The sequence below is a fragment of the Leuresthes tenuis genome, unplaced genomic scaffold, assembly GCF_036924035.1.
Source record: "Leuresthes tenuis unplaced genomic scaffold, fLeuTen1.0.hap1 SCAF_5, whole genome shotgun sequence".
Lineage (NCBI taxonomy): Eukaryota > Metazoa > Chordata > Actinopteri > Atheriniformes > Atherinopsidae > Leuresthes > Leuresthes tenuis.
The window spans coordinates 6700336-6718152 of NW_027325359.1; the positions used below are offsets into that span (position 1 = coordinate 6700336).

At 39.1% G+C, this 17817-nt stretch overlaps 2 protein-coding genes across 2 annotated transcripts in view; one reads left to right on the plus strand and one right to left on the minus strand.

Annotated features, from left to right (window-relative positions):
• Window positions 1-3398, plus strand: part of wwox (WW domain containing oxidoreductase) — a 137054-nt gene extending 133656 nt beyond the window's left edge. Inside the window, exon 9 of the mRNA XM_072385663.1 lies at window positions 2061-3398. Within this exon, the coding sequence (XP_072241764.1) occupies window positions 2061-2252 (192 nt within the window). The 3' untranslated portion in view covers window positions 2253-3398. The remainder of the gene's footprint in view (window positions 1-2060) is intronic.
• mafb (MAF bZIP transcription factor b) overlaps window positions 3253-17817 on the minus strand; it is a 44456-nt gene continuing 29891 nt past the window's right edge. The window contains exon 3 of the mRNA XM_072385664.1: window positions 3253-3339. The gene's annotated coding sequence lies outside the window, so the exon portion shown is untranslated. The remainder of the gene's footprint in view (window positions 3340-17817) is intronic.

The window sequence follows — 17817 nt, forward strand, 5'->3', positions numbered from 1 at the left end:
ATACTTCATCTGCCACTAACTGGACTGCTGCAGCCACTAGAGAAGCCGTAGTCTGGATATGCTTTTCAAAACGTGGAAGAAATGTGGTAAAAAAAAATACTGAAAATTTCAATGAGATTCCAGCCACATAAATTTGGATTAGGCACGCAAGTTGTTTTTTTTTTACATTTTTTTTTGCCAAGTTTGGTAATTGGACACAAACTGCTCTAAAAGTCAACCAAGTTCAAGGGGCATCAGCTGCCACTGAAATCTTCAGTGAAGTTTAGAAAGCATTTCGCTTTCAGAGGAACTAAATCAGATGCCCTAAGTGAGAGAGATGAGTTAAACTGAGTGCGTGTGAACCTTCAACTCCGAGACACTGCGTGGCATTTGTCTGTCTTTGATATGGCGACATGTGATGTGGATGAAGTTATCGCCTCACTGGCAGGTGAGACAGACAGCGGCACACAGAGAGATGCTGCTGTTTCATCTGCTGTTTACCAGCTCTCTCATCACATTGCACTTCAAACACGCTCAATCTGCTGCTGCAACATTACACATCAGAGTTCATCTGGTTGGAACTTTATTCACAGTTTGTGTGTGAGTGGGTTTGTGTGTATTGAGGGAAATATTTCTTGAAATCAGGTTGGTGTGTTTTTTGTGGTTCATTGCATATGCGTTTAGTGTATATTTGTGTACTGAAAAATATAAATGCCGTGGACCTCAATGGATCTTTCCACTTCATGTGTGTTGGTCTCACAGCTGCTTTACGAAGCTGTTCAAACAGTTGGCGTGTAATGTGCCTTCATTATGCATGTGTGTATATTTGTGTGTCTTGCTTATGTTTGACTACGGCACATATGGGCTTGTCTCAGTGTGTGCCAGTGCTCTGTGCTAAACTCTCATCACTCTCATCGGGAGATAAAGAGGCAAGTCATTTCATGTGGCCGTACAGAAGTCGTCTCCAGCCCCGGAGTTTGCAGGGAAGCTGTCACAGCAGCTTTTAGCCAGAGCTGCAACATGAAAGATTCCTCTTTGAGCAGCCGGGTTATGTGTGTAATTCTCTCTGACGTGTTTATTCTGCTGCTGTTTCAACTTTCATTTAAAAATGTCACAGAAATCTCCCTCCAAGAATATCCCAGCTAATTACTGACTGATAGGACAGGGTGTATTAGAATACTTAGCAGGTTGTGTCCAAATACTGTTTTACTTTTTCCAATGTGTGTCTCGTCTTGAGACGACATGAAACAGAGTCAGTTTCTGGGTTGAGACTTAATGATCCTCATATTTAACCTTGTGAGAGTAATTACTTGGGGAGAACCAGAGGGAAAGGCTTGTGGTATGTATGTGTGTATGTTTGTGAATTGTGTGTAAGAATACAGTTTTTCTATCACCAACTAACTTCTGGTTTAGACACAGAAATTGTACTTGCATCATTTCCAACACTTATATTCAACTTTGAGAACCTGGCTGGACCCCTATACACACGAAGGTGAAAATATATGTATTCATAACCATTAAAACCTGCACTTATAATATACATGAAACTGTTCCCATGGTGATTCCCATCCAGACAGGAGCTGGTGCATTTTTCTTGTGGTTTTTGTTCTCACTCCTTCCAATATGAGTCTATACATCTGTTTCATTCACACAGTCCCATATAACCAGAGGTCCTGTACACACCAGGTAGAGAAATAAATAAATATACGTATATAAATATATGTACATTAAGGGGTTATGCTGTTCCCATGGTAATTTGACTCAGTCATTATGGGCTGCAGGGAGAGGGGCAAGACAGAGTGTGTGAGTCTTTTTTTCTTTTTTTTCAAACTTCCAGTGACCACTCAGTCCTGCTGCCTCTTTTTGTGTTTGGGTGTCTATATATTTGCGTCTCATAAGGAACATAGTGGTCAGTGTCCACTCTTCGTCCTCTCTGGACGGGACGCATCCTATGTCTGTGTGTGAGTAGATGAGTTCTCCATATTTTGTTTCCTCCTACAGGGTGACAGCATTCAGCTGTCTCAGTGCCACAATTCGTCCACTGATCTTGTCTCTTTGTCTGTGTCTTTCTCTGTCCACAGCAACAAGGTGCAGCCACCACAGTGTACTGTGCAGTAGCCCCAGAGCTGGAAGGGTTAGGTGGCATGTACTTTAACAACTGTTTCCGCTGCCAGCCATCCATCCAGGCCCAGGATCAGAGCAGTGCTGCCAGCCTGTGGGAGCTGAGTGAGCGCCTGGTTGCAGAGAGGTCGATAGGAATACAGGCCCTTTAATGGACCGAGGACGAGGAGGACGGGGTCAAGCCAAAGAGGAATCAAAGAGAAATCAGTTGATGTTGACTTACACATAAACTTAATAGAAGGTTGTGACTGCACTATACAAAAGCTGCCAATTCACAGAAGTCCATCTGGATATTACACATCACTACAGGGCTAAAACACACTACATATACAGTACAGGAGGGGGTTTCATATATAGTCTACCAAATGAGTTGAAGTGTCAGCTGCGTTCAGCTCTGCTGTGGTAGTTTACAATGGGAATCAGGGGACATATTTTTCTTTCTCTTTTTTTTCTGTAGCCTTTTTGTTAGTCTTATGTTTAAAAAAGCAAATGACCTGCTTTGATGGCAATACTGGGTGTATTAGTAAGCATACACTTTATGGCATATGCATCTGGTTCTAGCAAAAGTGCGCTATATGATAAATATTGTGTCTTCCCAATTAATGTCTGTATTTTCAGTGTCGTCTTGTCTAGTTCTGTGACGATATTCCTATTGACATATAAAGCAGATTTGGTAATCATTGTGCTAAATCTTTCTGGGCAAGAAGAAATAAAAATGAATGGTCATGTGACACTTGTGGATATATATATATAAACACACTATAGGTATGATTCTTATGGCTATGTACATTATTCTGCAATAATCTTATTTCTTATCAATGTCCCTGTTTGTTGTCTGTACAATATTTACAACCTCCTGATTTCTAAGGGTGTGCTAAAGGGGTGAGGACATCATAATTTCTATGTTTGCTTTTCGACTCAAACTAAAATATGGATAATTTGCACTCAGGTAAGTCTTAATTACAATTTGGAGATATTTATGAGATGATGTGTGTCCTTTTGAACAGAGATGGAGGCGAGTCTTATTTACAGGATGTCTTCCCTTGTTGATCCAGAATGGGTGATTTTAGTGTCTTTTCTTTTTTTCAAATCAGTTTTAGTATTGAACCCTGGATTTGGGTTTGCTGTGGGTTTGTTGTCCTGAAGCCGCTGGGAGGATGGGCGCTTTTGAGACATTGTGCTTATGGCAGTCCGGGTGCCGTAGGTTGTTGAAGAAACAGCATTCCAGTGTGATGATATCTGTAAGCAAAAAAAGAATGAAATTAGATTGAGAACATTCAATAAAACTGTGTTTTGCAGCTTTGTGGGAAATCCTCTGAGTGCATTAATTTGCAGGCCATAAGGGGGAGATATTTGTGTCGGAAGTCTGTCTAACAAAAGGACATATTAACAAAACCTTAACATTACACTGTGGGTTGAAAAAAAAATCAATCAAACAAAACCCTTTTGCTCTCTGGTTTGGTCAACCGAGAATAGTCAAACTGTATCTTGTCTGCAGACAACTGAACCTGAAAAAAGATGAATCATTAACTGCCTTTTAGTGTCAAAATAGAAAAATCATCAGAACAACTCTGTTCTTCTATTTTCTGCACACAGAATCAAATACGTTTTTACAGTATCCAAGCTGTACCGTAACTGATAAGACATTTTCCTCCATTTCTTGTGCATGTTCTTTCTTTGCCTCTTTGTTGACAAATATGAAAATATACCCACACACACACACGCACACGCAAAGTATTTCGTCACAAAAATGCAGGACCTTGCACGGTAACTGATACTGATGTCCTATTCGCTTATAATCTGTACTGTACCCGTACTACAGGTGTCTTATCACTGTGCTTTCACAGCACTGGACACACATGAAGCAGAGATACAGTACAAACAAACACACACACACACACCCAAACTCACTCAGCTCAGATTAGTCAGCATCTGACATGTTCACAGTGAGGATTCCAAAAATTTAGTTTACTACATTGTTTAAAAAAGAATATTTTAACGATATTAAAGTCTGCACCTGGGCACTGTCCGTGGTGCTGATCAGGCTGGGGCTCATTCGTAGTCATTCTTCTACCCTAAGTGACTCGTCCAATGGATCTGGCACACATGAGAATGTGTCTGTTTGGTAATCAAAGAGCATAGTCTCCTGTTGTTTGTTAAGTCTGCTGGTTGCTGGTGAGAGATGACATTATCCTGAGTGCCTGCCTGGCTGAGTTAACAGATGGGTTTTCTCAGTGTGTTTCACGTGTTAGCTGTTTAGTTACCCTTTTGAGTGCTTGACCCTATAGGTTATTTCATTTTTACTTTTAATTTAATCTTCCCTATAGTTTTCTTTTTTTGTTACATTCATACACAGTATGTCTGTGCCACTATATCAATTATTAAGATTATCTTTTGCCTCATCTAAAAACCTTTATTCTATACTTGTGACTTCTGAATTTTGCCCCCACCCCATTTCTTCTCTTATACTGGGAATAAATAAATTGTAAGAATAATGTTTTTTGACTGTGTGTCAATAAATTGGAAATTCTTGAGTTTGACTAATCTTTTGACTAATTCTGACTAATTTTTGACTAATCTTTCTCTCGGTTTGTCCAAATGGCCTCGTGGTTTTGGTTACATGGACGAATATGTTCTGCACAGCGAACACTGGTTCAACCTCTGACCATTTCCTGTGTGTTTGTTTTCTGCTGCATTTTATGTCCTTCTCTCTACTAAAGGCCCACAAATATTTTTCTGTGAACTCTTCTACTGTTCCTCTTCATCATCCTCAACATTTTGTTAGTTAAAATTTGTGGTCAAAATAACATTTTATACAGTGCCCCTTCCAGTTTACACATGTAAAGTCTGTCATTCGCATCATGCTGAGATGCGCTTGCAGGCTGACAACTTCACTTAAATAAAACATATAGGATTTGGAAAACTAGCGAGTATTTGAGGAAGCTTTCGATAAGAGGGGTAGACACAAGACACAAGGAAGAATCTGTGGGAGACAAACGAACAACTTGATGTCTCCATTGGTCTGCAGTGTGGTGGCCGATCCATGGGTGTATGCCTGAGTGAAGAGGAAGGGTCCTGCCTGGCTTTCATACAAAGTCCTATCGATCAGGTCTTATCGGAATCATCTGATAGCTAATCAATAAGCTACACTTCCTCTCAGCGAGCAGAGAGGAGAGAGAATCATGGCTTTCACAAGAGGAGAACCTTGATCCTTTGACCCCACAGTCAACCGCCCCACACCAACCATCCAGTTTCTCTCTATTAATTTCTCTTTCCCTTTTTCTATCTGTTGTAATAACACAGCCTGCCCAGCAGTATAATAACTGAAAGCCAGTGTAAACCAAATAACCAATATACATTGGAATGTTATTTTAATTAGTTGGATTTACAGTTGATTTTTTTTTCCCCCTTCACTGGGTTTATTTCAATTTGGGCAGTAATTGTTTACGACAGACCATTTCATTTTCCATTATTGTTTTTATTTCTTCTTGTGATTAATTCCACCTCTCAAAGAATAATTATGAGAGGATTGATTTGATTATGCCTTTGTTCTGCTCCTATTGGCTCCATTGACTGAAGGAATGCCATGTTGCCATTTCGAGCGGATATATTTAATGATCACAATCAATGTTAAAGCTCTCTCTGGACTCAACTAACCCAATAAATATCTGCCAGGAGGAAATTTACCATCTAACTACAGCAGGCAATAAAGTCGTATGCTTTGTTCTCTTCCCTCCCTCCTGCTCTTGTTTCATCTTTCCTTTTTGAGGATGAGGACGGTATTGAAATTGTTGATCAATTTTCATAAAGAACCAGTGTTTGTGAGTCAATGAAAATATTATTATCTTACAATATCTAACCGTGTACTTTGCTTGCAGATTGCAGTTTTAAGATGGACTCTAGGATTATGATATATATTTGTACTTCTTAATACATTTTAATCTGTTTGTTAAAATATTTCATGCAGTTTTTGTGTACTGTAATTCACTTGCAGCACGACAAAAGCAGTTTTCTTTCCACTGCTATTTTCTGTGTTTGAAAATGTACGTGTGTGTGTGTGTGTGTGTGTGTGTGTGTGCCTGGAGCTTTAGAGGTGCAGTGGGGCTGTCCCGACTCGCTGTGCTGGATGAGATGTTAAAACCAACAGGGCTAAAATAGACTTCATTTTCTGTTTGGCGCACTACTGAGACAAGACACTGTGAACGTGATGCAAATTTTCTGTATCACAGGAAGTGGAACATTTGAAGTATTTTCAGATGATGAAAGTGGTGGAACCTGACAATGTTAGTTGCACATGCAACAAACAGAGCTTTCTAATCACAATCATTCTTCAGTCTGTTTCTTTTTTCATAAGAAGCCATAGAAATCAGGATTTGAATCCATGACTGCAATACACTATCAAATGCACTTATTTCCCCCAGTAGATCTGCTTGTGCAATCTATAACTTTCTCTGTTTTTTTATTGAAGTCTCAACACAGCACCTTTGAGGAAATCCTTCCAGCCCCAAATCCCCAGTGTGTCCTCACCACTAGACAGCATGACCTTGTAAACCCTGAGTTATTTTACTCACCCATTGTGTGAGGATAGAAAGAAAAGGTAGATTAAGGGGAGGAGAGAAGGGGGGGGGGGGGGGGGGGGCAGAGAGGGAAAAAAAGAACCCCTGCCTGTCAGAGCTTTCAAACACAAAGAAAAATGAGCACTTGGGCTGAAGTACAATTATTAGCCCCTGTCTACAGATTCATCACACTATAGAGAGGCAGGCAGAGGCAGAGAGATAGAGGGAGGAGCAGAGCAAGAGGTGGAGTAAAGGAACATAAGAAAAGAGCTGCGTAGGTATGAGGAGCGCAGTGCCAAAGATGGAAAGACAATGAGGAGAAAAGAGTGAGGAAATAGAAAATAGGGCTGTTACACTATAAGGGAGAACACAAGCCAGGCAGGACGCAAGGGGAAGCATGGAAAGCTGCCGCAGAGCCGGAAGGAAAGAGGGGGAGGAAGATTTTAGGGAAAAAAATGAGGATGGGAAAGAGAAAGAGCAAGGCTGGGGTAGAGGAAGGTAAAATGAAATAAGAGGATTTGTCAGGCCAGTGGTTGGTGGCAGTAATAAAGCCTGCTAATCTGAGGGAGAACGCTTGACTGCTCACACACTGACTCTCCTGACGCCCCACTTTACCACTGGGCCAAGCCAAGGTCACACACATACACACACATGTGATCATGCTAGTCCAAACGCACACACAAGCAGAGCAGAGAGTTCATGCTACTTTTCCCACAGTCCCTTGTCAACTGTTTTGTCAGGTGTGCTTCTGTGAGCTTTCCACCCAAGCTTCTGACTCCAAAGGTGTTGTCATCATCGCTCCCTTCACAACTCTCCACGTTTTTTTCTCTCTCACTTTTTTCTCTGTCACTCATCATCTCCAACAAACTCCCCTCGCAGCCATGTTGATTTTGAAATCTCATTTTTCTCTGTTTCTTAACTGGCTCCGCCGCATGGATCAATACCTATCAAAACTATTACATAAATACATCTGTCACTGGCAGATAGTAGAGTGGGGATGTAATGTGTCTGGTTGGGGGCACCATAGGGTGAAAGAAGATATGCTTTGTGTGTTCTCAAAGGACAGCATGTGTCATTTTGTGTGACCAGGTGTGTCGGACGGCAAGAAAGGCTGTTATTGAGCCTCACTAAATGACGCATAACTTGGTGTACCGCATACTTAACCGACTGTCTCTTTCTCTTTATCACTTCCTGTGTATAAGTGTGTATGTTGTCATGGGAATTTGATTTGTTAAAGGTAGCAAGTCTTGGCTTAAATAACCTTTGGAATAAAATGTTTTTATGTTTTTATTTAATTTCTATTAAGTTATGTTAATGTTGATATGTTAGGATAGAAATATCATAAAACAGTTCGGATGGTGGAAAATGTTACCATTTCTACATATGCAGCCACAAAATATGTTGCCATAAATCAATAACTGTCTGATCAAACAGTGTCTCAGAAAACATAATATTCTGGTAAACAAACAGAAAGCTTAAGAATATTTTTATACTACAAATTTAACAACACAAGCCCACTATTTATGGAAATGCTGCAAATATAGAAAGCTAACAAAATACAGAATACATAATGTGATTCTTTGATTTTTATTTTAAACCCTTTTGAATCTTTATTTCTTTATGAGTATCAGGTAAAAGTAGATTAAGAGAACCCAACTGAAGAAATGAGCAAAATATTTAAAAAAATTCAGGGAAATCTTCCAATAACACATCTTTGAGTTGTTAAAGCATGTGAACCTCTTAGGGTTAGAAATCATCTTTATGGTGAAATTGTAGTTAGGTTTTTTTTTAGTGAATGTAATAACAACCAGGTACCCAGATGTATCCAAGTCTAATCTTCACAACATGTTTGTCAAAATGTTATTACGGTACAAACAAATTAAATATATGGGGGATCTAAAGATCTTGATGCTCATCCTCCTAAAAAATTTTGTTTTTTCGAGAAAACATATTTATAAACTTTGGATTTAATCAGTCCACAATCACACATGTTGTGTACTACTGGAGGAAATTCAAGATCAATGTCAACCTCAAAAGTTGTGTACAAACAAAAATCACTCCAATAGCAAAGCGTGCAGTTGTCTGCAATAAGCGTGCAATAAGAAAACCTATGATATTCACCACCATCGTCCACCATTAGGCAAAAAATTTATTGCCTTACATTATTTGTGAAACACGATGATGGTAGTATCATGTTTTATTCTGCCTCAGAGCCAGGGTCACGAGTCATCACCTGAGGCGAGTCCATGTCAGTCAAAGACATGTATTGTTGGATAATCTTCTTCTATGAAAAAATCTACAAAGTATAACATATTTGACTCAGTTTAGATTGTATCTATCTACTTGTTTTCCGATGTTTTATATAATATTCTACATACCTATAGAAAGTTGTAAGGGGTTCACAAACTTCAAAGCTCTAACATAACGGAAAGATTTTGGGGGCACTAAAAAGTGATGAACATGGCTGATTCAAATAGTTAAGAAAATTAAGACAGTTTAGGTTTAGCCAAGCCAAGCCAAGCCAACTTTATTCATAAAGCACTTTAAAAACAGAAGGTACTGACCAAAGTGCTGAACACTACAAATACATAAAATATACATAAAAATGAATCTAACAATATAAACACTATAAAACAATTCAAAATAAGATCATAATCGAAAACAAGATCAAAATAATCAAAATAAAAATTATAATAATAAAATCAACTCTCAAGGTGGGTCAAAAACCAGTGAGGAAAATTGGTTATAAGGAGATTTAAAAAAAATTCAATGTCAGATATATTAATAATGCCATTTTCCAACATCACTAGAGTTGTGTAGAGTGAAGGTTTACTTTTAATGAATGATCTTTGCATTTCCGTCACTTCTTGTTCTGATTTTTTTCTTTCTCTTGTCATACTTTCGCTGTGTCATCGGCAGTTTCACACCTCAATTTGCTGACAGTAGCGACTGTGATTGATGATCCGATGCAGGTTTACATGTCATGCTGAAATAGCACAATAACCTGCACGCAGATAATCACCTCATTGAGAAACACTCTGGCTTCTGTCCACTCACAATTACTATTGTGTATTTGATCATGTAACCACTCTCAAACAATGCGCTTAATGGGCTTATTGGCAGCAGACCAGAACTTGCTTGTAAATAATCTTGATGGTGTTTGATTCTAATAAATTAGGCTCATATATGCAAACACGGTAAAATCACAACAATATCCAAATGTGTGTAGGCAGAGTTGGGGTGGTGACAAGCAAAGATTTATGCTGCTAGCAATTGGCTGGCTTCATCACTCACTCAGCTATCCTCAACTTTTTTATTTGTTTAATTTCCAAATGTGATTGCTCCACCACTCCCGCTCATGCTGATAAATGCAAAGGCTCATGGGTAGAGTAGGGCAGGACTAATACACATCATTTTTAACTGGACACCCCTCCCCACTAGCTCCTAAAAGAAAGTCATGTGCTAAGAGGTCTGAGGAGGAATAAAAGCCATTTCTGCTGGGACATGATGTAAATGAGTACTATAAGGGAAATAAATATAAGATCTCATTTTTTACCGTTTGGTTTGAAAGCCTTTTAGTCAAATAAAAAGCATAGCCAAAATACACAGTGCTGAAAAACGACCACATTCATTCATTTCTGCAATTTATCTAACTGCGTAATGTAAGTTCCTACAGTTTTACTGTCTATTCTCACAGATATGCATCCTTTGGTTAAATACATTGTTATTTGAAGTCTTCAAAATATTCAAATTATCGCTCTATTTCAAGCTTTATATGTAGAATTAAAAGACATCTGGGGGAATTTTGTTCTGCAAAAGTTGAAAAACCTATGTGAGGAGTTTGACAAGTCAAGGCGGCAAACCATACAAAACTATTAAAAGTAATAAATGAAGTGAAACGTCAGTAATTCTAACCAGCAATAAATACGTTTGAGTGTAATAACATGGAAACTGATCATAACAACAACCCAGCCAGTAAGGAAACAGAGAAAATCTTATGATGCAGCCTTGAGACGGTGCCTCTGGATGTATAAAAAAGTGTGTGTTTGTGTAAAAAGCTACAGTGTGTGTGTGGATTATAAATTGGTGGAGAGAAGTCGCCTCTCAAAAATACACTCACACACCAACGAGATTAATTACAAGTATCGTGAATCACTGTGCAATTAATTAACTCATCCTCAGTAATGAGTGTGTGTGTGTGGATGTGTGAGTGAACTGTGTGTCACACAGACAGCCTCTCCATCTCTCCACCTCTCGGCCTGTCCCCTCTCTAATTGCTTCCCTCTCTATTAAAATGCAGTCTGCTGTGACATCACTCAACCTTCTGTTAGAGTAGGCCACAGCACTGGACAAAGAACACACAGACACAGTCTGAGTGCATTTTATGAAGCATGGAATGTGTGGATTTTAGGAAAGAATTGAGATGTTGGGAGAAAACTGTAAAGATTCCCAGAGGAGTGAACTGAGAGCCACACTGGAAGACAGTGATGTCCCAAAGGGTGTTTTAAATGTGTAGCATCATCCTCAGAAAGTAGCTTTAACATCTATTGCTTCCCTTCTAGTTTTGTGAGATACTGATGGTCCTCTTATTATATCTATTAATGGATACAGAAATACACTGTGGGGCTGAAATGTTTTTTTCCGAAAAAAAATCAAATTAGCACATAATGACACATTTCTTTTCTCAATATTCTTAATTTCACAAGTTTAATTGCAGTCTCATTCTTCAGCATAAAATCCAATCTCAGTGTTAAACTGGACCACTGAAGGGGAAAAATGTTTGCCTTCCATCTATTAAAGCTTAATTCTGAAACTTAAACCATTATGACCTGTGCGATTGTTTACAACCTTTTAGGACCTTAGAGGCTTTTTAGGGAAATTTAAAATTGTTAATTAAAACCTTTATTTTCTCAACCACAGTAAAAGAAACAAGAACAGTTTAGAAAGTTAAACTGTGCTGTATTATGTTGTTTTGTGCTCTATTTGTTTTAATATGTTCTTTTTCTTTTTGTTTATTTGAATCCTTTTTTGTATGCCTTTCACTTTTATTGCCTGTTTTTAAAAATAATTTTCTCCTATCAAATTGCTTTCATTTGTTTGTTCAGTTGATATGTTTGCTATTTATCTATTTGTTAATGTTAATAGTGCTTCTTTGACTCTATCATTTCCTCACCTGTGTCCTCTTAAGTCTTACTCTGTAATGCACTTTGTGTTGCATTTCTTTGATGGAAAAAGCTGTACAAGTAAAGCTGACTTAAGTAAAGTGTGAAAACGACAGTCACAGGAGAAAAAAAAAATATTTTTGATTAAATGAATTGATAGGAATTCATTAAAAACTAGCCAAAAGAGTGAATTCTTCTTGGACATTAATTTGTCACGCTGTCATACAATGGACATGTTTAACTTTCAACATAATTTTGAATGTTATCTTCAGTGTATGGTTGATTAAACCCTTTATTTTATTTAAAGAGCACAAAGTATACTCATTTGCATTTTTTTAAAGGTTCTATAGTCTTAATGTTAAAAAAACACTAACTGTTGCACTGCCTGTTGTCTCCTTCTATTTGTGAAATACTGTATATAAGCTCACTCAGGCCCCACTTCTTAAACATCTGGCCTGCTCTGATTGGTCAGCTGGTGAGATGTAATTGGAAGGGTGTTCATTCTTGGTTTTAGGCAAGCCAGAGCTGCCACAAGGAAGGCCTTATGAAGTAGAAGTAAGTAGCAGAAGAAAATACTGAACAACAAACAAGGTAGGTCCTATTCTTTGGAAGTGAATAATATGCTTAAATTCTAGTTACACACACACACACAAAGTAATTACAAAAAACATCTTTGTCATAAAACTTAAAGTCTGAAATAGAATAAGTTCAGATTTAGAAACTTCAGTCATATCTTGAAGTATATATAGATATGTACATTTTTAAAACAATGAAATATTGAGTTTATACTGTACATACATGTACAGTATACATCGTAGTCTTGTACAGTATTGAGTATTATTGAGCAGATTTATATAAATGAAAAATTAAAAGCATGATAATAACCCAGAATATTGCCTAATGTCTCACGTTCTGTTCCCACTCTCTCTCTCTCATTGTCTCCCTCGGAGCTAATCTGATTGGTGAATAAATCATGCTGACATCAGCGCGTGTGGAAGTTGGCCTGCTCCTGCACACACACACACACACACACGAACACACGCCCACACAAACACACAAACCGAGGCTCCTCAGTGAGGTGAAAGCAGCGGCGTACTCCTCGGTGATCATGAGTATGGTGGATAACAGATCTCTCTTTTATCATTCCCTGACTTTCCCTGACATTTAAAAAGCCATTAACACCACTGAGATTCACCCTCGTGTACATTTCATATGGAAGCATGCCCCCAACACACATACATGCTTGCTTGCCATTCAATCAGAAGGTTTCTACACTCGTGTGTGTGTGTGTGAATGATCTTAGTGATAATGCAAACCCAAATGACACAGACAGAGCAGTGAATTATACCTTAATAAGCTTTTCACTCCTGCCCTCTGTTCTGTAAGATTAAAGAAAAGAGATTCAGTCCTCTGCTGGAGTATTCTAACATTGGTTAGATACAGCTAGTGATACACTTATTGTTTAATTTCTGAAATTAGTGACATTTTGGGGGATTGATATACTTGATCAAGATTCAGTTCTTTCCCCTCTCCAGCATGGTGACAAATGGACAGTCAGACTGTCTTGGAGCGACTGCCTCTGAACTGTAATTATCCACCAATTCATCCATATATACATGGACATACTGTAAACACTAACAGCATAATACTATTTACTGCTGAGCACTGTATTAATTTATGGCCCATTATTGTAAAGCCCATCGTTACAATGCAAGGGAGCATTTATTGTAATCAGAGGGCTGATAGAGACTGGAAACACTGCTAATGTATGTAATGTACTCACAAGCAGTACGCCTGACAAAACTGTATGCTGGCTAATGCAGCAAATGACATATGGCCTCCCTCTTTGTTGTTAGCATTTATTAGCAGCAAGCGGAGGCCTGAGTGCAAAGCAGCTACCCACTGATTATATTCGGTTGTGACTGTATGGAAAACAGCAGTGATACAGGGCAGACACTCAAATGCATGTTATTGTAAGTCTGCAGATGGTCGAAGAGCCTTTGGTGATTATGGATTGGACATTTTTAAACTTAGACCTCAGAAAAGAGCTTTAAATCTCACATCCCTGAGGGCCCACAGACATGTTGTGAAGACAGAAGATATGTTTGCATAGGAGAGGAGAGACAAAGTCAGAGAGGGCTTTGGGGAATGGTTGACCCCTGGTTTAAGGCTGTAGGGGTCAGTGGTGTGAAATAACTGGCATATTTAAAGATAAAAGGGAGAGACATTACAAGATGGAAGAGATGGGTCATTCAAAAATTCAGACAGGGGGATGCAAAAATACTGGGTTTGAGTACTGGCTTTGAGTGAGAAAGATTCAATGTACCTTCTGTATAACACAGTACTGAAGCAGTGCATTTCTTATTCTACAATGAAGGTGTTGCAGAATGCAGAATTTCAGCGTGTTAACATTAGAGCAGCTAAGGCTTGGAGCCTGTGTCAGAGACAGCTGGATAAGTACTGAGTGAACGACAGAAAACGACAGAAGGAGGAGGAGGTGTTAGAGGAGAAAGGCTACAAACAAAGAAAAGTCTCTTTCTCGCTTTCAACTCCTACAAAGGTCTGCTCAGCAGAAGATATGAAACTGACGGAGTCTAACTAGCTCTTAGCTGTACTCTTAATACTGCTGCCCAAACAGCCTGCAACTCTAGATAATAGGTGTGTTTACTTACGTCTGTTTTCATCATGTTTGGGAAAGTCTGGTATTAATTCACATTTCTGTTATTCGAGTTTCCACTCACGCTGATAGGCGACTGCGTTTATCTTTCGTTATGAACATAATGAGCTCAAAGGCTGAAGATGCTTCCCCCGAGTGATGTTTTGTTTATCATTCCCTCTCCACTTGAGTTTATTTTGTCTATCACCCTCCACTGTGTATCATGTTCAGTGCGTCATACAGCCGTGTCTGGTTTTTGTGATGCTGTATTGCAAAGCAGTGTAGTCCACTGAGTTTAACCCCATGTCCATTACTCTGCTTGCTGTAAGTCAGGTAGGAAGCCAGACAACCTCACACTTGAGAGAAATAGATGAAAGGCAGGATTTGGTGATGCACAACAATAGTCCTGTTTTGAGTCAGAACATCAGTGCTACATTAAAGGCAGTTTATTTTATAAACTGAAAAGGCGAAGAGACAAGACAGATGAGTCAAATGCTACTAAGTTATTATCATGAATGACTACAAGAGAGAGGTGAGTGAGCGGGTTAGCGATGGAGAGAAAACCAGTGAGTTATGGGAAACATGGAGTGAGTGAGATGGTGGAGAGGAGAGCAGGAAGACAGACAAGATGAGTTATAGACCCAGAGAGAGAGGGAGCTTTCACACATGAAGACAGCCTGGTGATTTAGGACGAAAGGACACAGAGACAAGCTCTGCTGTGAAAGGTGATAGACCTAAAGAGATGTAATAGATTCACTGCAACACTACAACGTTGACTGTGTCAGCTCTGGAGCATCTGCACCTCCACTGTTATCTTATCTACACAAACATTCATGCACCACATGCTTTGTAGACAAGTGCATCACAACAGCACTTCAGGATTAGACAGAGACCCTTCTGAATAAGTGTAATAATCACATATTTATAGTCTGTATCACCATGAAATGTTAAAGTACACAAACTCTTACTTTGTGTAACCCATTTGCAAAATGGAAAAGCTGAAGGTGTGAGCCTGTTTTTTGTTGGGTTCCTCAAACATTTGCATCAAACATTTGAAAAGAGATTTTATGCAACAATCCCAAGGGATGTTCTGCAGGAAAATATGTTCTGCTAAAGTTCTGCTATTTCAGCAATGTGGTATATTATAGCATATTATTCTCTTCAGCAACATGTATTATTGTTTAGGAGAAGACTTCAGTTAATCAAACACAAGTATTCTTATTGCACTGAATTATAGTCAAACTTTAAACTTCAAGCTTAACCGTGGCTCAAGCATTTTCTGATCTGGTTCATATCTGCCATTCTGAAGTGCAATTAACATTGCAAAAATGTTACTAGTTACTAGTAGAAATGATCATTGCTGTTTCCATTTTAAAGCTCTGACATACTTGAGATTTGTGTAAATGAAGATGTAAATGAACAAAGCTTACCTGAATCAATAAAGACACATTGAGACTTTGCTATAGCATAGAGTTGACTAACAACCAGTCTGGTTGAGGCACTGCTGAACAAGCTGCACACTCTTGGCTTGCTGTGCGGACTAAGCTTCCAGTCCTGATGTGATAATGTGGCAGAGGAGGAGGTTGAGGGGAAGCATAAGTAAAACAAAAGAGTGATGGACTGTGCTAATGGTCGACTTGCCTCAAGGTTACCCTGCACTCCGATAGTTGCTTGCCAAGAGCTTCAGCCATCGTTGAGTTCACTGTTGGATACATAATTTTTTTCCCTTTAAAATAGATGACAAGAGATTGGAAAAACATTACCATATTAAAGAAAAGTATAATATCCAGGCTTGCACTTCTTTTTCTTCCACTAGTGTTGGACAGAGGGCAGACTATACACCACAATGACTCGCCAAATCTGGTATTAAACTTGGATAGTGCTTGCTGGTTAGCATGTTAACTTTGATAGATATCTCTGAAACTCAATACAATGTAAATGGACATCATTGACAGAACATTATAGGTGCTGTTTCTTTACATATGGGTGTTAAGACGTCCAACAGACGACCAGATTTTTAAATTGTAGTCTGCAGCATAAATCAAACTTCAGAAACCCTGAAACAGATGACTCCTATGATTGTACCTGTACTTGACACTTCTTTTTTTTTATCAAGCCATTATGCAAGACAGCAAAGGCAGCATAATGAGGCAAGACTGGATGAAATGAATAAAAAGCTTATTGGGACAAATGAAATGAAGAGCTTGTTTTGAACAAAGGTGTTGCAGCACTGTAACGGAATCATGCCATTTCTTCCACTCAGAAACAACAGTTGCAGTTTGCACAGATGCAAGGTGTCATTACCAAATGAATAAAGACAAAATTATGTTTGATGTAGCCATCAGCGTTTTTTTGGTGAAAGACAATGCCAAAATGAAGCTTTGAATTTGCACAAGCTCAGTGGGTTCACACTGTCTGGTTGTTAGCACAGCTGCAGTTTAGTATATCAGTCAGATTTATATCACTGTGCGTGAGTCTGTGTTGATGCAGAGACGGTGTTTTAGTAGCTGCAGGTATTTGTATGGCAGCACGGTCGTGTCTATATTTTGGCGGTGTGAGGCGGTCACTAATCCATCTGACCTTCTGTCTCATTTGCATGCACCAACCCCCCCTTCTGACTGAGAGATGCCATGACCTTTATTAGCTAATTAAGAAACATAACAGAAATAAACCTGACAGGATGGGAATGGACATACACACACTCTCAGCATGGTTGCTGACAGAATTAAGATGGGGAGAAAAGGGAACAGACAGGGGAGGGGTACATGAGCAGGGACAAAGTTGGCATTCATCAAATGGAAACCACAACCGCTGTACGAATCCAAGTACAACTGTGCACAGATTCCCTGTAATGTTCTCCATAGCAGCTTTTTGGAGGAAGCATTGCCACACACACTTGTCATCGTTACATTTGCCAACAGACATTCAAGCATTACAGTATTATTGAGGGAGTTTCTCTTAATCACATACTGAGCTCCTCTAAATCTTTGTGTGCTGGAATAAGAGAAGTAAATCTCCCTGTGTCGGCTGTCTGCCGCCACTTAAGTGTAGTCAGCCTCTTGTTCTCTCCTCCCTCTCCCACTAAGGACTCATAATAAGCTGTTGGACCCCGCAGGCTATAGGAGGAGGTGTGTTAGAGTGCTCTTTCACGCCACAGACAGACAGCAGCAGCACAAACAACAGTTGTTAAAAGTCCAAACACACCTACAGCCACAGCATGCTTAAAAAACAGCACACACACACACATTAAATGCCAAGAAGCACACATCTTCCTGGTGTTCATTGTGTGTTAATCTGAGCAGTAATCTGCAGAGTGGGCAGATTATGATCTGACAAGCAACAT